The sequence below is a fragment of the Lissotriton helveticus genome, chromosome 9 (genome assembly GCF_964261635.1).
Source record: "Lissotriton helveticus chromosome 9, aLisHel1.1, whole genome shotgun sequence".
Lineage (NCBI taxonomy): Eukaryota > Metazoa > Chordata > Amphibia > Caudata > Salamandridae > Lissotriton > Lissotriton helveticus.
In genome coordinates this window covers 1,068,288,070-1,068,311,409 of record NC_136070.1, presented here as the reverse complement: position 1 = coordinate 1,068,311,409, position 23,340 = coordinate 1,068,288,070, and the positions used below count along the sequence as shown (strand labels likewise).

The 23,340-nt window shown below is 47.3% G+C and overlaps 1 protein-coding gene across 2 annotated transcripts in view; it reads right to left on the bottom strand.

The window, feature by feature from the left end:
* Nucleotides 1–23,340, bottom strand: part of CFAP92 (cilia and flagella associated protein 92 (putative)) — a 385,549-nt gene that overhangs the window by 118,610 nt on the left and 243,599 nt on the right. For both annotated transcript variants that reach the window (XM_078661436.1, XM_078661435.1), the window contains exon 10: nucleotides 17,991–18,883. In XM_078661436.1, the coding sequence (XP_078517562.1) occupies nucleotides 17,991–18,883 (893 nt within the window). The remainder of the gene's footprint in view (nucleotides 1–17,990; nucleotides 18,884–23,340) is intronic.

The window sequence follows — 23,340 nt, the reverse complement described above, 5'->3', positions numbered from 1 at the left end:
GCACACGATCCGCACTGCTTGAAACCCGTCTTCCTCGACGACATCCTCAACGAAGAAGAGACACTCGACAGAGAAACAATAACACAAAATAGCAACAAGTTACTATCTGAATCACAGAAGATCCCAGAAACCGTTAGCGTCGACGACGCGGAACAAAGGGAACTGACGTCATCACGCCGATGTGGGTCTGATAAGGAGTCGGTGACGTCAGACGGAGTCGCGCACGATGCCGTGCTCCTATGACGTCGCACACGCCGGCGTGCTACAACGAATTTTCCGAACGTTGCTGACGCAAGGGGGATATTCACAAGGTGAGGAATCCACAAGGCAGATGTATCTATCAGAATATTTGTTAGGAGAATATATTCTAGAAAAATTTAATAAGAGTTAGTTGGGGTATTTTGTCCCTTTCACATCACAAATGGTAAACCATATTTTTCCAATGCACAGATTTGAGGATATTGCGCTTTTAACCACAGGTTGATGTTTCCAGAGAATTCTGGGTAACAAAAAGTGGTATGGACAAAGCAAGCCATATTCACTTGGTCTTCTAGTTTTCAGAAATTTGTGGGGTAGGTTGGGTTTTCCAATTGTCGATTGACATTTTAATTAAATCATGTAGCTATCCAGCTGAAGTATATTTTAGGTAAAAAATGAAGTGGAAACATTGCAGCTCACAACACCCTGTATATCCTAGTACTCAAGCTTTCATAAATGTGTTGAATTGGTAGGGTTTTCTGGGTGCCTATCGACCCTGGACCCAAATACAGCAGCCATGCCCCATGTGAACTCTACATTGGCTTTTCATGGCTGCGTTTTTGGTCCTTTCTGCTCCAAATGACAGGTCCACTCACAGATGTGAAATACTGTTTTTATCAAGGAGACGTTCTGAATTCAGGCTGATAGCAAATGTGCTGATGCCAATGTATTCCAATGACCACAGTTACTTTAGGGTGAGGAAACCGAGGCTTCAACAATTTTAGAGTTCAATAGAGCTGTTTATAAAGCAAATTTGTGCAATTTCAACAAAGGCCCTACTAGTTTGTGCAATTTCAACAAAGGTCGTACTTTAAAAAAAAGAGTGGTGTTAGTATGTGTTCCTAGCTACAGTACACATTCAGAACCAACCCCTGCAGACATATGGCTCAAACAGCAATGGCAAACTGCATCCAAAATTCTCTACACATGGTTTTCATTTGTGTCTGTTCATCTCCACTTCCCACCCACATATATGGCCTATTTCTGAAAGAGTGATGAATGTGGGCAAACGAGAGGCAGGTAATACGCCTCAGTGTACTTGCCCTACACATTCCTCGGCTATATAAAATACATATAGTTAGTGGGTATCAGCTCTCCTATGGTGTAGGATGAAAAATAAGTCCCCAATCCGGCTCCCCAGATGAGCTGAAATGAAGAGGGCAGAGAGAGGTACTTCTGGGACCAGGAAGCCTAGCTCCCTACTCAGTTTCAATTTTTTAGTTCACAATAAACTATCCCTGGCATCCAGATAGCATTCCAGGTCGTTGAAGTAAGGCAAATAAAGTGATAATATTCCCAACCTGCTCTCCAACGGACCCTATCATGCAGAAGGTGGGTACAGGCCAGAAGAGGTTCACCTTGTGCAAGGAAGTCTAGCTCCCAACTCTAATTCTATTTATTTGCTTCACAAAAAGTATCTCACGTTTTCCGGGGTACTGCAGGTCCCCTAAAGTGGCAAACCAGGGGGGTAAAAACCAGATCTGCTCCCCAAGGTGAGCTGAAATGCAGATGGGTTAGACATCAGAGAGAGGCAGGACTGGCAACAGGAGGCTTTGATTCTTATTCTCTTTCTATTTTCTTTTGTTTGATAAAAAGTTAGCCTTTGTATTTTGAGACCTTTTCATGTCCTACAACAGGGGCAAGTGGTGGTAACACCTAATCTACTCGCCCAGGAGAGCTGAAATGCAGACTGCGGGTAGGTGTTAGATAAAGAGGCACACCTTAAGCCAGGCAGCCTTGCTCTGCACTCACCTTCTATTCCTCTACTTGACAACAATGATACTTGTTGTCCAGGAGGCATTTCAGGTCCCATGGGGGAAGCAGATTGGAGGGTAACAGGTACTGATCTGCTCCTGCAAGAGAGCTGAAATACAGGGGGTGCGTGGAGTTCACTAGCCCACTTTGCAGATCAGTGGACAAGGCCTTTAGATATATATACTCCCCCTAGAAGCTTAAAGGCAGATGTCTGCAAAGTTTGATAAGGAGGCCTACTCTAGGTAGGGCACTTCCAGACCTGGATTAGGATTCTTAGTTTGTCCAATAAACATTTATAATCCCAAAGCTACATTTATCAGAGTGAGAGAGCCTAACAAGAGGTTTATGAGTCTACTCTGTCCCTAGGGATTAGGGAAGGGTCAGAGGAGGCGGGTATTATTAGGCGTGATGGGAAGGGTCAGAGGAGGTGGGTATTATTAGGCGCGATAAGGGTAGAGTCAAAAAGAGGAGACAAAATAACGAGCAGATGGAAAATAATAGCTACTTGCTGCTCGGTGATAAATATCTCTGAATCTATGCTTTTTTTCTGGTGGAAATGGGTTTGGATTTTGATTGTGGCTTGGTGTGCATGTGCTGAACTAGGCGAGGGCTTATTGACCCAGAAGGCACAAGCTGCTCCAGTGACATCACAGCTGAGGGCGTGTTAGATTACAATGGCAGGTATAGGGTTTCAATTGGGGCGTTTCTTTCTACGGCCCAGGGCGGGGTTAATGAAGTTCCATTCATTTAAATTCTCAGGGGCAGGGCAGGCCGGTGTAAACAATCTATGAGTGGGTTTGAACCATTGTAGGGCATCACAAGAGGCAGACCATGGACTGACAAAATACAACATGTGCATGTTTTTAATTCTGCAGCATTAGAAAGGTCTTGTTGTGGAGATATCGCACAATAAACAGACCACGCAGATGGTAAAGCGTAAACGGCCATTTATTAGGACCAGGCTGCACAACTAAACAATAAACCAATAACATCAACATTAATAACAGCAACTCCCACATCAACTCTTCCTTGCTTCACTCTCTTCACCCACTCTGACTCATGTCTCCAACCACTCCATCCCCTTCCGTACCTCATCCATATCCACAAATCACCTAGCATCCTACCCCAATATCCTCTGGCATTCCAGTCATGCCTCCAGCTCCCCACATCATTCAAACTCCCCCCTCCCCCCGAGGGATGGGTGCGCCCGCTCTTTACCCCCCCTACCCCTCCAAAGTATCGCCTTAACTGCAGCCCGGCCTAAAATGGCACGCTAAGCCAACGCTACCCTCAAACCCTAGTAACTGCAGGGTGGGTGGCCTTTCAATAACTTTCCCTCCTGATGGTGCCGAGTGCAGGAAGAGGAAGTTGCCTTCCTCCCCAGCGCTGTTATACCCACCCCCTAACTCCACCCCTTCCCCCTGCCTGGTCCTACCCTCGCGCAAATGACCCCTGGGGAAGACTACTTTGTGACTCTGCTTCCCCCGGGGCCCGGCATCGCGCAATAAACAGACCATGCAGATGTTAAAGCGTAAAAGGCCATTTATTAGGACCAGGCTGCACAACTAAACAATAAACCAATAACATCAACATTAATAACAGCAACCCCCATATCAACTCTTCCTTGCTTCACTCTCTTCACCCACTCTGACTCATGTCTCCAACCACTCCATGCCCCTTCTGTACCTCATCCATATCCACAAATCACCTAGCATCCTACCCCCGATATCCTCTGGCCTTCCAGTCATGCCTCCAGTTCCCCACATCATTCAAACTCCTCCCCCCCCCAGGGATGGGTGTGCCTGCTCTTGACCTCCCTACCCCTCCAAAGTATCACCAAACAGGGAACCCCCTGTAGGGCGGTTACCTGCCCTCCCCCCACCCTCCGGGTCCGTGCAGTGCATCTTTCAACCACACCTCCCTCACACAGACCTGTAACACCAAATCGCCTCATTCCACAACTTACTGACCACATCCCTCATCTCCATCATATAATAAGCATTCCCCAATCGTGAAAGAGGCACCCCGTCGTCCCTGAACAGTAATGGTTCCTCCAGTCGCAGTCCAGCGTGAGAAATAACCTTAATGTTCTTGTCCCCACAAAACAGTCTCATTTCTCTGTTGAGCTTTCTCCGGGCCTTTTCAATAGCCCCATGTTTCATCGCACCCCTCCATATTGTCCTGGGGACAAACTCAGTCCAGGCAATGCAAGTCCCTGCAAGCCTGTTTTTTAGCACCTCCAAGTCCCTCTGCATTAGCTGTAAGAGCGCCAAACCCGACAGCTTGACCAAATCAGTCTCCCCCAAGTGTATGAACAGTAAGTATGGGCATCCATTCTGGGGAACCATCTTTGCGAGCCAGGGCAATAATGTCCCCCATCGCATCCCCCCTTTACCCCACCAGTGCACCCCATGCTGTTGTCCTTTGAGTCCCAGGTTACGGCCATACACCTGTTGCTCTGCATACTTGGATGCCCAGTGGACGAAGGAATGACCCACAATCCAAGTGACTGTCTTGGCCCCCTGTCCACCCACGCAACTGACGAAAGAGAAATATGTTAGAAGAAAGCCTGAAAGCAGCACAAAACTTCACACTGGTATGCCCCACCCACATACTCCTCACTTCCGCACATACCGCCCCAGCAGCAGCGGGGTCCCCCAGAACAGAATCCTCACGCTAACCCATAAAAGAGCCAAACTCCGCCCAGGCCAGTTGGTATGTCCTTCTTGTGGTATCAGCAATAGAATGTTAAACCAGGCCTATCACTCTCACTCCCCCAAGGCCCAGATGCCGTCCGGCAACTCGGTCTTGCACAGATCCGCTCCTGGTGCCAAACGCCGGAACCGCTGCCACTGTGAACGAGACAAAGCATCCACAATGTCATTATTCGCTCCAGGGAGATGTTTGGCTCTAAAAACCACATTCAATCGCAAGCATTTCAGCATGAAACCTCTCAGTAATCTCAGCACCCTCAGATCCCTGGCCCTCTGCCGGTTAACCAGCTCAACCACAGTCATATTATCCACATGGAAAAGCACGGATCTGTTCTGAAACTCAGGACCCCACACCTCCAGCGCCACCAGCAAAGAAAAGAAGTCCAGAAAGGCAATGCTCCTCCCTTGCTTCAACAAATGAGCTGGCCAGCTCTCTGCACACCACCTGCCATCCCAGAATATCCCAAAAACAGCTGCCCCGGCTGCATCAGAGTAAATTTGACATTGCCAAACTGCTCTCTCGTCATCAAAGTCCAGGGACACTCCGTTGAAATCCGTCAAGAATGTCAGCCATGTCCTCAAGTCCGCCCGAACCCCCATGGAGATCCGGATCCTCTGGTGTGAAAGTACTGCCCCCGACATGACCATGCCGAGCCGCCGGCAGAACGTCCATCCCGCCCTGACCACTCAGCACGCGGAATTCAGGAAGCCCAGCAGCCGTTGCACTGCCCTCAAAGCAATCCTCTTCTCTCCGATCGCTCACAACAGGCATACCTGAATTTCCGTCACCTTTACCACGGGAAGCCGAGCCAGCCAGTGTATGGAATCTAGCTCAATCCCAAGGAACGTTATGTTATGTTGGCTTGTATAGCGCATGGCTACCCCAGCAACGGGGCGTCTCAGGGCTTGCAGACATGCCTGAGGGCAAGGCAACCTAGCCCATAGAAGTGACGTGTGGCGCCATTTTAGATACCCTAGATGTCGGGAAACAACCAGGTTTTGATTTGTTTCCTAAAAGACAGGTAGTTCTTTGTGGCACGCACTTCAAGGGGAATCGAATTCCACAGTTTCGGGGCTAAATATCTGAAGGAGCGACCGCCAGCTCTACTCTCCTGGATTTTAATCGTACAGGCAAGGTGAAGGTCTGCCGAGCGGAGGGCACGTGTAGGAGTATAGAAAGAACACAGATCTCGTAAGATTAGAGGACCAGAGCAATGAAGGATTTTATGCATTAGACAGAGGGTTTTGAAGTGGATGTGTTGTTTCACCGGAAGTCAATGTAAACGCCGCAGAATTTGGGACGTCAGGCTACAACTAGGGCCAGCTGTCTTTTCTGGGGCCAGGGGGACACCAAATTGCAGCGACATCTCCTGGAAATGCGACAGAGCCCTGCCACAGTCCCTAGAGTTTGCCTTCCCCAAGAAGAGGAAATCATCCAGATAGTGAGTGACGTCCCGATGCCCACTGAACCGTGTGAAGGCCCATTGCAAGAAGGTGCTAAAGAGTTCGAAAAGCGCGCAGGAAATAGCACACCCCATGGGCAAAACCTTGTCCACGTAGATGGCTCCTCCGAATTGCATCCCCAGAAGCGAGAAATCCGCGGGGTATATAGGCAGCAGGCGGAACGCTGACTTGATATCACATTTCGCCAGTTCTGCCCCCGGACCACACACCCTCACTAGGCGGATTGCATCGTCCACCGACGCATAAAGCACCCTCGAGTCCTCCTCGGCAATGAAATCGTTCACGGATTGACATTCAGGCCACGAGAGATGGTGTATCATTCAGAACTCACCCTCTTCCTTCTTGGGCACCACCACCAGCGGAGAAATAATTAGGTAATCCGCCAGCCAGTCGGTAAACGGGCCAGCTATTCTCCCTTCCTCCACCTCTTTCTTCAATTTGGCAGCCACCACTCCAGGCAACTCCTTTGCTGACTTTACATTTTCTGCCCACCTCCTCACTCTGGGACCTTGATAGCCCACCCTAAAGCCCTCTGTGAAACCCCACTGAATTTGCAGCGCAGCCTCCTGATCCGGGTAACACGAGAGCCACGTGGCCATCGCCTCCACCTTAACCGTGTAGGCGCCCTTCTGCCCAGCCTGTCCCCTTCCCTTCGCGTTCCACCACTGTTCTGAGGGGGTGACCAGGGTAAGACACTGTGTAAGTGCATGCTTCCCTCCGCACTTGGAGCACTCGTGCTTAAATTTGCAAGGGTAGCTCGAGCAGTAGCCCCTGTTGTAGTACCAAACGGCCCCTATGTTATAACTGCCCGGCTTGGTGACTTGACCTGTGGTAACGGCACTGGCGGAAGCCCCCCCCGCCACTGTGGGCGGGCCGTGGCGGAAAGGACTGATAAGCCACGGTCAAACCGTTGGCAGTATGGGTAGATGCCGACGAGCGCGTGGATGCCACCCATTGCATCCATAATTCTTGGTCCACCTCACCCCAATGCTTGTCAGGATTAGTGCTAACCCTTGCCCTGAACTCCTCATCATAGCTCAGCCAGGCAAACCCACCGAACTGCATCTGGGCCTTCCTTATTATATCCATATACTTCATTAAAGCTATGGCCCTATCCTGGTGTTTTTCGCAGTAAATACTAGCGTAGATGAGAAACGCTGAAGTCCAATTCTCCATCGTCACAGGGACCCTGGGCCGCCTAGTTAACTCCCACTCCTCCTCCTTGGAACCCTCCTTCGCCTGCACCTCCCTGTGCAACAACTTAAACACGTCCACATACTCGTGTTCCCCGATCCTACCCTTAATCTTGTCCGACAGGTGAGACCCCAGGGGCACCGCCAGCCCCATGTAGGGGAGCTTGTTCTGATGTTTGTCGTCCACCTTGTCCCCCCTATCATCCTTCCCATCCACCTTGTCAGTCTGGACCCCAGCCGTAGACACAGACTTACCAGCCACCTGCTAGTCCCCCAGTGGCAGCCCACCCTTAGGTGTCCCTCAGAACTCCTGGACAGACCCATCCCCAACACTCACCTTTCCTGCTTTTTAATGCCCTAGCCACCTCCTCTTGCTCTGCCCACCTCTCCTCCTCCGAAGTGGAAGTAGGGGGCCACTCAACCTCATCTTCCCAAACTGCGCCCACCCTGGCCGCATTCTGCTCTGCCTACCGCGCCTCATTAAGCTGCACCAGAAGCCTCTGCTCCCTGATCCTGTCCTCCCACGCCAACGCCTCCCAACTCGGGAGGGGAGGGGGCGGGCAGTAGCCTTGCAAACACACTCCAGGTGGGAATAACCAGGGCCGGGCCCCTCCCGCTCTAACCCCCTCAGAATCTGTGCCCAGAAGGGTCGCCCCCCCACCCACCCCTGGGGCTGGGGTGCCCACCCTGGAACCTGTAGAGAGGTCGATGGGAGCGTCCACCCATTGCCCCTGGCCTTCACCTGCACCTGCACCTCCTGTGCTCGTCCCAGCCTCCACTTCCATGATGCAGGGCCCCCAGCCCCCCGCCCCCACTTCCACCACAGCGAGATCCAGTAACATCCCTGCAGCAACTCCCAAAGGCCTGGCCCCCTCGGCCCCCTCCCCCCCTCCCACCTGCAACCGCGTGCGTTCTGGGGCCTGTAGCAGCTCCCCGGTGGACACCTGCGCATGCGCTGGGGCTCCCACCTCGGGAGACACAAACTCCAGTTGGGGGAAAGACAGGCGCGGAGGCAGGCTCTTACGCCGGCCTCCGTGCGCGGCTCCCTTTTTAGCCGCGCCCCTCCCCCGGCCTGCAGCGCACAAACTCGGTGGCGGTGACTCGCCCTGACAAGCTAATACAGCCGCCGCCACCCCCGCCGAAGCAGCCCGCAGGGCCCGCTGAAACCCCACCCACGCCTCACCCAGCACACCGGGCCGGAGGAGATCCTCCCGCCCGGCGCGCCCAAGAATCCGCAAGGGCTCACGCACCTCATTCGCCGACACGCCCGACATCGCTCCACGACCTCGTCCACACTTCCAGAGCCACCGGCCAGTGGCTCCCGCACCCCCAGTCCGTCGCCTACAGGAACTCTCCGTACCACAACTGCACCCTGCCTACACTAACACTACACTACAAAACTACACCTTGCAATAACTTTCCCTCCCGATGGTGCCGAGCGCAGGAGGAGGAAGTTGCCTTCCTCCCCTGCGCTCTTATACCCACCCCCTAACTCCACCCCGTCCCCCTGCCTGGTCCTAGCCTTGCGCGAATGACCCCGGGGGAAGACTAGTCTGCGACTCTGCTTCCCCCGGGGTCCGGCAACGCTAAGTCCGCTCTTTTTGAGTGCCCTCAAATCATAGGCAGGAGAAAAGCGGTTCCCCTGCTGGCATGAGAAAGACGAGACACACACAATCTGCCCATGACCAGAGCAGTTACAGTAACCTCATGTGCACTATACTGAAATTTTCAGGAGCAGAGAAGGGCCTGGTGAAAAGCACTAAAGCCGGGGTACGTGAAATAAAAAATGCCAGAGGTGATTAATTTCTCCTTTGAGAAAATGCAAGGTAAGGCAGTCGTGCAAGCAAAGCGATGGGTGGAATGCATGGGCTCCAGGCACCACAATCTATTTTAGTTAGAGGTGGGCGAGCCACTGATAACACGAGCCAGGCTTAAATGTGATGTCTGCGTCACCTGGTGGTACTCGTCAGTGACCTATCATAAGCCTCAGTAACCCCCACAGTGCGGGGGGAGGGGGTACGAGCACAAGGGGGCCCCATCAGCAAAAGTGGTAGGTGGTGGGCCGGGGAGAGAACCCCCGTCATGTACTTTGAAGGGGGGAGAGGCTCAGTTTTGATACGGCACTGGTATTCTTGACATCTTGAGCCCAAGACAAGTCAAGCTTTCCCAGGAGGATATGTAGCCTATTGGCTACTGCTGTTGACCATGTTCCCTTGGAGAATCAGATTCGAATCCCCGCCTCCCGGTACAGCATCTTGTGATTCGTGGCAAATTTCCATGGGCAAAAAGAAATCAAAACGTGAAACGTAGTATGTGTTTGTTGTGAAGTGAATGCACTTAAGCCCCCGGCAAAGTTCGCCCGATATAAAACTGTAAAAAAGTTATAAGTGAACTCTGTCTCTTACCTCTTCCTTTGGCCTCAAAACATTAAAGACAAACCATTAACTATTTAAGTCAGAAAGTTATACCTATCTAGTAGTAGCGGAATTACACAATGTGAAATTTGAACATCTGGGCTCAATCCCAGCTTCCCTGTGTGAACGAATTGTGCGATTCTAGGCAAATGCTTTATTTCACCGAACTTTCTTTTTGTTCATTGTCACATATGAAAGCACCTTCAAATACGTGAGTTCGGAGAGTATGGTGTACAAAAAGCTCTCTTTTGTTTAATAGCCTATATGTTGCTCCATCTATTGTAAGATTCTAGGATAAATGTAGAGTACATATGACCTCAGACATGCTTCCTAATCCAGTGATAGCATTATCATTAGGGCGACGACAGGAGTGTTTTTCAGTCCATGGTTAAAAAAGTTTAAAAATACTACCCAAATCATATGCACATGGTGACATGCTTCTAAGTCGTAAAGAAATGCACGAAATACTAAATTTTTCAGTCCATGGTTAAAAAAGTTTAAAAATACTACCCAAATCATATGCACATGGTGACATGCTTCTAAGTCGTAAAGAAATGCACGTTTTGAATTCTGAAGACACCTTATCATAGTCTAACATGATATTTGTTGCATGATTTACGTTCCAAATATTTTCAAGACTTGGCTAGTGCACAGGCTATTGGAGTCAGAGCCAACTCTTGGCTAGGCTTCTTCTACATGTTAACTTGCTGGTTCACACAACTCTATTTTTATTCACTGCTTATTTATGGAAGGCTATGTTGCTCAGTACGGGGTTGGGAAATGGCTCCATGACTACTTTGCCTCATGGAGAGCAGTAGTGTCTGTTTTATTTTGCCTGGTGGCTGCTATTAATTATTTGGAAATTCTGCTGCAGCTGTGCTGTTTTTAAGTCATATGATGCCTAAGGAAACAACAATCTCAGCAGGATGTCCTCTTCCATGATCTTCAACTTCAGTTTAATCTGATTTTTTCACAAAGTATTTTCACGAGTTTGTATGGCTCATTTCTTTTCCCCGAGTATGCTATATCGAAGGATGGTGGCTGAGCCAGCCCCACAAGAAGTTGAAACATCTGATCGCATACACTTCTCTGCAGTAAGCACATTACCCCAATGAGCTACCTCTTTAGTGGCCCCTGGTGGTGGGGAAATACTATCCTTTCAAACAGCCAAGGGGTTATTTCTGGCAATGCTTTGGGGAAGTAGAAGTTTGCTCACTGGACTCATTTTGTTTGGGCCCTCTGAACAGAGTCTCTCTTTTCTGCATTCGCAGAAATGGATGTATAAACACAGACAAATTATGTATTGTGCCTTGTGTCCTGTCCAGGACAAGGGCACTAGGACCCTGGGGCAGCGCAGGGGCGAGGGGACACCGGACACCACATCCGGTCAAGGGGTGGGGAGAGGACACTCTGAGGCTGGACCTCGAAGCATGAGGTCGTGACATGCATATGCTGTGAAGAAGGAAACAATAAAGGCATACCTGTATAATACCCTGGTGTCCTGCGTATTCTCCTGGGTCTGGGAACACGACATCTGGCGACGAGGCGGGATCGGAATCATCCGACGTGGAGAAATCGCGATTTTAACCAGGAGCCCACCCTGGATCGCGTCGTGACCAGAAGGAGGAGTGCAGCAACTGTGACTGAGCAGCAGCGACGCGGGAGCCCACCCCGACCGCTGCACGAGGAAAGGAACAAAAAACGACCCCTCCGGTAAGCGCCTAGCAAAGAGCGCGAAATCCAATTGAAATAGGAAAGCAGCGCGAGCTCTCGTGACCCACGAGAGTCTCGGCGGCCATTTTGGGGTCAGGCGCGGGAGCCAATAGAAACTGCAAAGAGCGCGGCGGCCATTTTGGAGTCAGGCAGCGCCGCAATTGGACGTGAAGTCCCGCGAGAGCACGGCGGCCATCTTGAAGACAGGCATATAAACCAATAGGAGCCAAGACCGAGTGCGGCGGCCATTTTGAAGACAGGCGAAGCGCGAAAAAGAGCCAAAAATACAGAAATAAGGGACAAAGGCACCGGAAAAGAGGAAAGAAGACCACAAAGGGTGGTCAGAGTAAAAGACAATTAACATGAGGGCCATACAAGAAAAATAAACAAATAAATAAATAAAAGCAAAAAGGAGAGAAGCAAAGTAAGGCACATAAGTGACAAAAAGGCAGCATACAGACCATAGTACCAGGGAAGAGGGCATAAATACAGAAATACAGGTGCACCCAAAGAAGAAGAGGGGCCAATAAAGGACAAAAGAAAGGAAAGAAAGGAAATTAAGGAAAGGCACAAACAAGCATATGCAAAGGCAAAAAGAGGCAGAATAAGGAAATAAGAGTTGAACAAGGAGCAATAGAACAAAGAACAGAAAAGAAGGTAACAGCACAACGAACAGGTGCAAATAAAAGAAGATACAAGAGAACAAAGCACAGACAAAGCAGAAAATAAAGAAAGAACAAAGGGTGACAAGGACGAATAAGAGAATTGCACTAAAGCAATTGAGCGCTAATAAAGCACAAGCGAAGACAAAACAGTGAATAAGAGAAAAAGACAACAAGTAAAAGGACAAAGGAAAGAAAAGAAAGGAAATTAAGATAAAGGCACAAACAAGGACATGCCAAGGCACAACGAGGCAAAATAAAGGACAAAAGAAAGGAAAGAAAGGAAATTAAGGAAAGGCACAAACAAGCATATGCAAAGGCAAAAAGAGGCAGAATAAGGAAATAAGGGTTGAACAAGGAGCAATAGAACAAAGAACAGAAAAGAAGGTGACAGCACAACGAACAGGTGCAAATAAAAGAAGATACAAGAGAACAAAGCACAGACAAAGAAGAAAACAAAGACAGAACAAAGGGTGACAAGGACGAACAAGAGAATCGCACTAAAGGAATTGAGCGCTAATAAAGCACAAGCAAAGAAAAAAAAAAAACAGTGAATAAGAGAAAAGACAACAAGTACAAGGAAAGAAAGGAAATAAAGACACATAAGAGAAAATAAAGACGACAAAGTGCAGAGCACAGGAAACAGAAGAGTGCCAAAAAGAGCACGAGAAACAACAAAAGAAAAGACAATAGAAGACATAACAGAAAAGGGGTGCCAGAAAGAGCACGGAGAATAGAAGAGTGCCAGGAAGAGCACAGGAAACAGAAGGGTGCCAGAAAGAGCACGAGAAACAACAAAAGAAAAGACAATAGAAAAAAAAAAGGAGTGCCAGGAAGAGCACGGAGAATAGAAGTGTGCCAAGAAGAGCACAGGAAACAGAAGAGTGCCAAAAAGAGCACGGGAAACAACAAAAGAAAAGACAATAGAAACAACAAAAGAAAAGACAATAGAAGACATAACAGAAAAAAGGGGTGCCAGAAAGAGCACGGAGAATAGAAGAGTGCCAGGAAGAGCACGGAGAATAGAAGTGTGCCAAGAAGAGCACAGGAAACAGAAGAGTGCCAAAAAGAGCACGGGAAACAACAAAAGAAAAGACAATAGAAACAACAAAAGAAAAGACAATAGAAGACATAACGGAAAAAGGGGTGCCAGAAAGAGCACGGAGAATAGAAGAGTGCCAGGAAGAGCACAGGAAACAGAAGGGTGCCAGAAAGAGCACGGGAAACAACAAAAGAAAAGACAATAGAAGAAATAAAAACAAAAAGAGTGCCAGGACGAGCACGGAGAAGAGAAGAGTGACAAGAGGAGCACAGGAAACAGAAGAGTGCCAGAAAGAGCACGGGAAACAACAAAAGAATACCATAGAAAAGAAGAAATGACAGACCCCAAGCCAGAAAGACAAAGTGCACAATACAGAAAACTACCACCATTCAACTTGTCGGAGCCACAAGTAGGAATAAGGTGGGAGAATTGGATCAGACATCTGGAGAGATACATGGAGGAGACGGATGTGACAGAGGCAAAGAAACTGGGTCTATTACTAAATTATGCAGGCGATGACATTGGGGACCTCCTAGTGACGCTACCAACAAAGGAAACAACAACTTATAAAAAACTAAAGAAATGTTTAACAATGAAATTTGACCGGCAAAGAAATATTGACCGTGAAAGATACAATTTCGCAACTGCGTCTCAACAAATAGGCGAAACACCAGATGACTTTGCGACCAGGCTGAGGAAACTTGTAACACATTGTGAATTTGACAAATTTGACAACACACAAGCAATAAGATTGCGAATAATAGAAGGATGCCGTGACAGGAGCGTCCGTGCAAAGATACTAAAAGCCCCAACATCACTAGAAAACATCCTGGCCCCAGCAAGAGCGGAGGCTAGAGCGACAGCAGACGCAAAAGAACTGGAGCGAGGAAAGGTCATAGAAGAAACAGTGCCGTGCCTGTTGAGCAACGTCACAATGCAGATGATGGGTCTTATGGCAACCGAAAGACTGGAAGAAGATGATGCCATCACAAGCACCCCACCGGAGCGAGGAAAGTTAACAGAAATAAAAGTCACAATGCAGATGATGGGTCTTATGGCAACCGAAAGACTGGAAGAAGATGATGCCATCACAAGCACTCCACCGGAGCGAGGAAAGTTAACAGAAATAAAAGCGCCGTGCCTGTTGAGCAACGTCACAAGCACCGCACCGAAGGGGCTAACAAACAAAGGAAAACGTGTCACGTGGACAGAAGAACACCACAAAGAATTGAAAGAGACAAGAGTTGCTATGACGGCCGAGTACGACGCAGCACATGCTGACCGGGGACAGAGCAGAAAGCCAAATTCAGGTGGCAACGAAATAGAACTGGTAGCAAAGGCGACACAACGTCAACAAAGAACAAAATTACCGAAGACAGGTGGTGGAAATGAGAGAATGAAGAAGAGTGAGACTATCACACACAAGAAAGAAAAAAGCGTGGAACAAGAAGACACTGCTGTAAGAGCTCAAACAGCGAACGCAACAACAGAGGCTCAGGAGAAAAAAGGAAGACATGCGAAGAAAAGGAAAAGAAAGAAAGGAGGCACTGTGACGGTCAAAGAAGGACAAACGAGGAAATGGAGCAACGAGATCCCCGGAGACAAATTGAAGATGACAAAAGCAAAAGAACGGATGGCAAAGGCGGCAGTTTGGCCAGTGTCACGTCACAGGGCACCTTTCGCATGTCAGCAAGGCAGACGCAAGAGAAGCGGAAAGGTCAAAGCAAGAACTATAGAAAGGCACACAAAAGGAAGAAGCTCAAGAGGATATCAGAAAACAGTGATCAAGAAGGAAGCACATGGAACGAAAGAGACTAATTGAAGAGGTGTAAAAGAAGAGGCCTCTGGGCCATCGAACAACATCTCTCTCTCTCTCTCTCTCTCTCTCTCTCTCTCTCTCTCTCTCTCTCTCTCTCTCTCTCTCTCTCTCTCTCTCTTTCTCTCTCTCTCTCTCTCTCTTTCCTTTCTCAAAATGTTTGTTTGCAACAGGGGGGGAGATGTCCTGTCCAGGACAAGGGCACTAGGACCCTGGGGCAGCGCAGGGGCGAGGGGACACCGGACACCACATCCGGTCAAGGGGTGGGGAGAGGACACTCTGAGGCTGGACCTCGAAGCATGAGGTCGTGACATGCATATGCTGTGAAGAAGGAAACAATAAAGGCATACCTGTATAATACCCTGGTGTCCTGCGTATTCTCCTGGGTCTGGGAACACGACACCTTGCATATTTTTCGGCTTGCTTTTAATGTTTTTTTATGCTTTAAAATAATTATTTTGGATCGATTGTTTTCAAAACTACTTATACAATTTATGCTGTTAGGTCCACCATTTTTTTAATCAAATTTTTCTAGTGGTGGGGTTAACACTCTCTGTGCAGCCACTCCTTTAGTTCTGGCTCACTCATTACACTTGCTTGCACATTATACTGGGGTCTGTAATAGCCTCACCACTTTTAAAAACCACCAGCGCTACTGGGAAGGGTCTGCCCAGAAACAGCTTGAAAACTCATTACATAAGGACATAGCTGCATGTGGCATCTAATTATAAGACAGTAGCTACACCCAACTAAACACGAATTGCTAGAAGGAAATATGAAAAGCGGGTAATCACTAGGCAGGGTGTCAAAAACTAAAGTGAGAGCCTTCCAGAAACACTTAAACACGACGAGGTCTGGCTAACAAACCAGGGATGAATTATCTAAACCACAGGTACACTCAACCTGGATGATGTAGTTATGAAGAAAATTCCATAAAGAAATCCTCCAAAACAAAAACATCATAAAGGTTGCTAAACCAAATCTAATTTTTAGGTTCCAATGTGCAATATTGAAAACAAAATCATAAAAAGGAAGCCATATATTTGTCAACATTGCTAGCTTATAAAATGAGTTAGGGTTTTGAAATGTTTGAGTGATAAGCAACAGACTCAGAGATAAAGTAAGAGTAGGTGTAGGGAAGACATTGGAATTGGTATTAGAGTTAGGGTAACGGCAACGGGTTAGGTTCAAGCTTAGAGGCAGGGCAAGGGTTGGTGTTAGAGACTGTGGAAGAGTAAGGGCTAGGCTCAAAATTGAGGGTCATGATTAGCATTAGGGTTCGTAGAGTGTGAAAAGCTGTTTCTCAAAATTAAAGATCCTGATCTTGGTATAAAAGTACCTGTAATGTGGCTCTTCACAGATGATTCTCAGTAACTGTATTGCTTCACAGAAGAGGTTCTGTGTAATCATAGTTCCTGCCCCCATACAGCAGGGCATAAAAAGCCAATTAGTAAAATGTGGATAGTAAAAACATGGAGTATGTAAACGTTGAAGAAGGAGGAGAGTATGGAAGAGCTGTCAGAGGTGAATTTATGGGAGAGTTGATATGTTTCATACTGGCATGTTAAACTGGAACATGATTAAGTGACCCAAGCAATAGAACCTACAAGAAGGACTGACACAGATCATAGGATCATACAAAGGGTTCCCAAAACTAGGACGACTGTAAGAAAGACTTGGAATCCCAGAGGACAGCCACGGCCGGTAGTAGGTTTTCCTGCAGGGCGGTGACGTGGGGAGGGGCAGGGTGGGGGGTTGTAATATATAGATTACGGACTTTAACAGGTAAGTAAACATATAAATAAATAAAACGAATTTCGTTGCACGCACTGCATCGCATTTGGTGATGCAGTGCACACAACGAAATTCGTTTTATTTATTTATATGTTTACTTACCTGTTAAAGTCCATAATCCATACATTACAACCCCCCACCCTGCCCTTCCGCCTCCCTACGTCCCCGCCCTGCAGGAAAACCTACTACCGGCCGCGGCTGCCAGAGGACCTTGCTGGCTCCTAAGTGCAAATAAAGCCAGGCAGGAGGAGACCAGAAAGAAGACCATGCTATAAGCCACAAGAAAATTAAAATGGAGGGAAGTACTCACTTAGCAGAAGGAATACATGTGTCAACACAAAATTCTGGAATACAAGTCCTTTACTAGGGTAAACATACTGGTAGGAAACCTGAGGGCGACATTGATGGTCTAGCTCCAAGGCAAAGGGCTACAGTCAGTATCCATAAGGATTCAATGGAGGATAAGCTAGAACGATCCTCTTGCAGATTAAAAGGGAAAATTAAAAGCCATACCCTCTTAATTCGAGAATTTGTGAAATGAGAATTGAATGAAGATAATGAGTAGTCTGTTAAAGTTTGAGGAAGTCTGTTATACCCAGTGGAAGGCTGCACTTTTCTTGGACTTGAAATTTTACCTTCAAGTCATGAAGTGGCATAAAGACTAGAACAGGAACAGAAACAGAAGGATTAACATGATAAGGAAAGATGTGCCACAGTGGTGTACTACCAGCAACAGAAACTAAGTCTCACTTGATGAAGTGAATGAATCCAGAGTGACTTTGCTATCATTAAAGCAATAAGATTAAATAAATGGCAAAATCGAGAAACTGTTCTTTTGCTGTATTTTTGCTGCCTATGAAATAAGGAATGGAGCAAACAAAGTTTACTTCAGTCGCTATTACATAAAGATGGTTTCTCTCATTGCCTTGTTGCTGTGAGGGTCATACGCTAGTAACTGTTCTATTGGCTCATAAAGTACCTTAAATTATACATTCTCCTTCTCAAGGAAACATTTCTGTGAAAAACTGTCTTTTCTTCATTCAAAATATTCGCAAAATATGAATGCAATTTAACATCTATATAATTTTGGTTCATAGTTTAATATGACTCAAGTCCCATGCACATAAAGACCTACACATAGACATCACATGTTTCAATACTTTACCTATTTGGTGTTTGCTCCCAAAGCTCTTTGATTGCTTTGTCTTTCAGACCTTCTAAAATAAACATGTGAATTTGACCATCCAGGATATGGAAACCAGTAATGACATCCAGTGCTGTATTTCCTTTTTCCTCAGGCTTGAGTTTGATTTTGGGAAGACACTCTTGAATTAAAGACAAACAGTACTCATCTAACTTCAGAGCCTTTGCATTAATTTGCGTAATCAATTTCATTAGTTCATGCAGCAAAGATGAGTTATCGTTATCAAAAATGTAGATTAAACGACCATATGGACAATCATCGGATTCTGAAGTTGGAGTCAGCGGCACAGCTATGCCTACTCTTAATTTAAGTAGTGAATTTGACTCCAAATAATGGCCCATACGAAGTGGGGAACCCTGAGGACCATCCACAGACCCTGGTACTCCCATAATTTTCCCACTTTTGCTGTCTCGCTGGTAACCAATAGGATCTGGAGCCACGCAGCTATGTATTGGCACCGTAATATTCAAATACTTTTCACCAAGGAGTAAATCAGATAGATCGACTTTTGCGATGCCATAAGGATTCCACATTTTGTCCTTTTCCATGAATGGATTGTAAATTGTTCGTTTTGAAGCAACAAGGCCCACGTTGCTCAATTTCTCATCTTCTGGTTCAGTTCCAAATAATGATGGTATCTTCACAAAATCTTCAATTTTTTTGTCCCGATCATGAACCTCAATTTCCAGTGGAGGTCCTTGAAGATACTCACGCAGCCTGCCAGGACTTATAGTTCCTGTTAGAATTACATTGACGTCTTTAAAATAAACATGAGTCCCATGTTCCTGGCCACGTGTCTGATGTAACGGTTGATCATGAAATCTGTATCTACAATACACAGGAAGACATTTTGCCTATAAAACACCAGAAGAAAAATAAAACAACAATGCAAGGTCAAAAGAGGTCAAGTAAGTAAAATCATAAAATATAAAGCATTATTTTCAAACTGATGAGAATTGATTCACTTACCTTCCCAAGTGCCTTATGACTAATGGAACCGACATCTCTTACTTTATTGCTTAGTAAAAATAGGTCAGATATGGATGCAGTTTAAGATTTTTCATGGGATCCAGCAGCTTTTTAAAAATAATACGAGATCAAAAAAAGCATAGCTCTCACCAATATAAACAGTACATGCATTTTTTGGAAAGCGACTCAAAAACGAATATAGGTTTCTTAACAGTTAACTGATCTAATTCAATTCACATAAGTTGTCTGTTGATGGGAATCTACATGTCTCGTACAAGGGAATTGTAACAGGAAAATAAGGTATGCTCTCAAGTAACAGGGAGGGATTTTGTAGCAGTTGGCCAAAGACTTTGATGATATTATTAAAAGCAATATCAAAGGTAAAGTTAGCAACTACATTTAATAAAAAAAAACTAAACCACCTGCTCGCAGGTTGGGCAGAGACAAATACATTGTGAGGGCAGAGATCTAATGATCAATATACAGATATTCCAGTGGAACAGTTTTTGGGAGTGTTTGCCTCAAGCTTCTCCAACCAGTTGGCAGTTGACCAGGAAGTTAAATGCTGAGATGGAGCGGGTTTTGACAGGCTTAGATACCCCTGGCAGTCTTCTCTGCACATTGACATCAATTGAAGGTTGAGGCACCAGCTCTTCTTTTGCAATGTGAGATACCTGCTTGTGTTGTCCTTGTTGGATGGGTGGAAGACAGCAGTACTCATGCCATACCACCCAAGGAAGTCAAACTGCAGGGGTCCCAGACACAAAGGAGTTTTTCATCGAAAGATGAAAAATGTACACCAGAGTTATCCCAATAGGTTTTAACTGGAAAACCCTAAAACAACCAACCTAACAAAGGGGAAATCAATCCTTTGCAACATGCTTAGGGCTATGCTTGCATATTTTATCATCAAGAAAGGACTAAAAAGCAGAGAACGAAGACCTGAAAGCAAAGGTAGGAGAGCATGAGGTGGAACCGGGTGTTCTGGAGAAGTGAAAGATTTAATTGGAAATCCAGGCAAAAACTGTGTTTCGGCATTGAACAGCAACCCATTTTCAACATGTGTTACTCCTGCATCAACCCATCTGGAAGGTGAAATGGAGACACTGGATAATGCAGCACACTTCATACTTGAGGATCCTGGCAATGACAATGTTTCATAAAACAGAGGATTTTCAAGAAGTGTTGTTACACTTTTTTACACTGTGAAGCATAGTTCTAGGTTCTAGTGTGGGGAGGAAGGTCTACGAGGTTCCCTGCTTGACAAGAGCGGCAGGGAAGGCAAGAAGCCTGGGGCAAATACTCTTCTGGATGAGGTGGTGTCATCAATATAAAATGATACAGTCATGGAAACAACACCGAGCCCAAAATATAATTTTCAAGAATAACATGGTAAAACTATTGTGCCAGCAAAAAATATCCTGGGGCATAATATCAGAGGTAAGTATATATATTTTTTCAGTCGTATTTCATTTGTTGTACACGTTTGAGCCAGAACCAAACCTCAGATTTAACTGTCTGTTTCTAGGTTAATATGCATTATATAGGTATCTATTACAGTGTCAGTTGCTACTGTGCAGCTACGGATCAGCTATACTTTTGACAGAAAAGGCATTTTTTTGTGTTTCTATAACTTTTGTCCCCCATGGATTGATCTGTGATAAAAGTTTCTAGTGCTCGGAGTAGTTAGCTAAGTTCCAGCATGCCAAAAAGATCCATGCAGAGGAAAACTGGCTCCTTTTGTAACTCCCAGAGGGAATTTTGCTTGCGCCTATATCAAACACTCCTGTATGGATTTTTGTCAAACTTGCCATGAAAGTAGAACTTTCCTCAGAAAGTGTACTTTCGTTAGGTTAGTGTAAATTGGTTAAGTAGTTTTTCTGATATAGCCAATTAAAAGATTTCCAAGTGGACAAGCTCCACAACATTGGACTCAGCCACATCGTGACAGAACCCACGCACTCAGCCCGACACATCCTCGACCCCCTCTTCACAACAGGAAACTCCATCACCTTCAGCCACACCACAGAACTCCCATGGACTGACCACCGATGCATTCATTTCACCCTCAGAATGCCCATCATCCACAGACACCATCACCTGCTCCCACGAAGAAACTGGACCAGAATCATCAACGATCAGCTCACCTCTTCACTCAGCAACTCCACCCCAACCATCGCGGAAAACGACGAACCCAACACAGCAACCCGAACCCTGCACAGATGGATCTCTGACAGCACCAACACCATAGCCCCCTCAAGAAAAACAACAACACCCACGCCAAGAAAGCCAGATGGTTCACCACCGAACTTCCAGACGCACCTGCTGCCGCCTCGAAAAGGCCTGGAGGAACACCAAATCCACAGAAACTCACAACAATTTCAGAGCCGCTACCAACTCTCACCACCAACTCATCAGAAAAAAGAGGAAAAAAGCGATCGAAGACAGAACCTCCACATAAGCGCACAACAGCAAGGAACTCTTCAATATCATCAAGGAATTCGCCCAACCCACCAGCGAGTCTACAGACATCCCACCCTCACAAGACCTCTGCGACAAACTCAGCACCTTCTTTCACCACAAAATCAAGAGCATCTATGACAACTTCGACGAAGACAACCAACACACGGAACCCCCACCAACCATCCCCAACACCCTGAAGCCAACGATTGACAGCTGGACAGCCCTCACCACCGAAGACACACTGAAGACAATGAAGTCAATCCACTCCGGGGCCCCCATGGACCCCTGTGTCATGCCCCGAGGTTCTCCACACACTGCCCCTTTAATTATGAATACTATTTAAGACCTCATCACTCTTGGAGCGACGCTTTACATTCTTGCGTCTAGCTCCTTTGTTCCTGGTGTTCCGTCCTGTATCCTGTTGCCTGTCTTCCTGTTTTGGTTGATCTATTTCCGGTTACTCGGTGGGAGAGTTCCAGCCCTCGCGCTTGTGTGCGAGCTCCGGCCTTTCTTCCTCCCTCCGCTGTATCTCAGAGATTAATGGGCATCCTTCCCCTGGCGTCCCTTAGTATCTCGTTGCGGTTGTCCTGTAACGAGAACGCTTACCATTTTAGAGGAGTCCCGCCCGGCGGCCGGGTTTTTCCCCGCCATCCGGCTGGACTCAACTTTTTTTTTTTCACAACCGCATAAGGGCTGGACTCAACTTTTGATCTTGTCTCGTGTATATTGCTTCGCCCGGCGGCCGGGCTTGGTCTCCGCCGCCCGGCTAGGCTCCTTATCTAGTCCTTTCCTCATTCCCTGTGTTGCTTCGCCCGGCGGCCGGGCTTAGTCTCCGCTGTCCGGCTAGGCACACTGGGGCCTCTTAGTTTAGTTAGTCTCCCTCCCTGCCTTGCATCCGTCCTCCTCCTTTCAGGTGCTCCGCCCGGCGGCCGGGCTTGTTCTCCGCCATCCGGCTGGGCATCACATTTTCCCTCCTTGGCATTTTTTCACACTATGCCACTTCCCCATTGACCACCTCATCGTTTTTGCTTCTTCTTTGACAAGCCTCGCATGTATTCTGGGGTTCTTGCGTGGACCAGGGTGGGGCGCAAATTACAACCTTCACGACTGAGAATCACGGTAACAGCGCACTGCGCTGCCTACATATATATTGATTTATGTTGTGATTTATAATAGTAATTTGAGTGTATGTTTTGTTTCATAGACCTTCATGCAACATTCATTGGTGTTGTCACCCACGCAACGCAACTCACCCACGCAACCCCACTCACCCACGCAACCCCACTCACCCACGCAACCCCACTCACCCACGCAACCCCACTCACCCACGCAACCCCACTCACGCACGCAACGCCACTCACGCACGCAACACCACTCACACACGCAACGCCACTCACACACGCAACGCCACTCACACACGCAACGCCACTCACACACGCAACGCCACTCACACACGCAACGCCACTCACACACGCAACGCCACTTACACACGCAAAGCCACTCACACACGCAACGCCACTCACACACGCAATGCCACTCACACACGCAACGCCACTCACACACGCAACGCCACTCACACACGCAACGCCACTCACACACGCAACTCATCCACGCAACCCCACTCATCGACGCAACGCCACTCACACACGCAACGCCACTCACACACGCAACGCCACTCACACATGCAACGCCACTCACACATGCAACGCCACTCACACATGCAACGCCACTCACACATGCAACGCCACTCACACACGCAACGCCACTCACACACGCAACGCCACTCACACACGCAACGCCACTCACACACGCAACGCCACTCACACACGCAACGCCACTCACACGCAACGCCACTCACACACGCAACGCCACTCACACA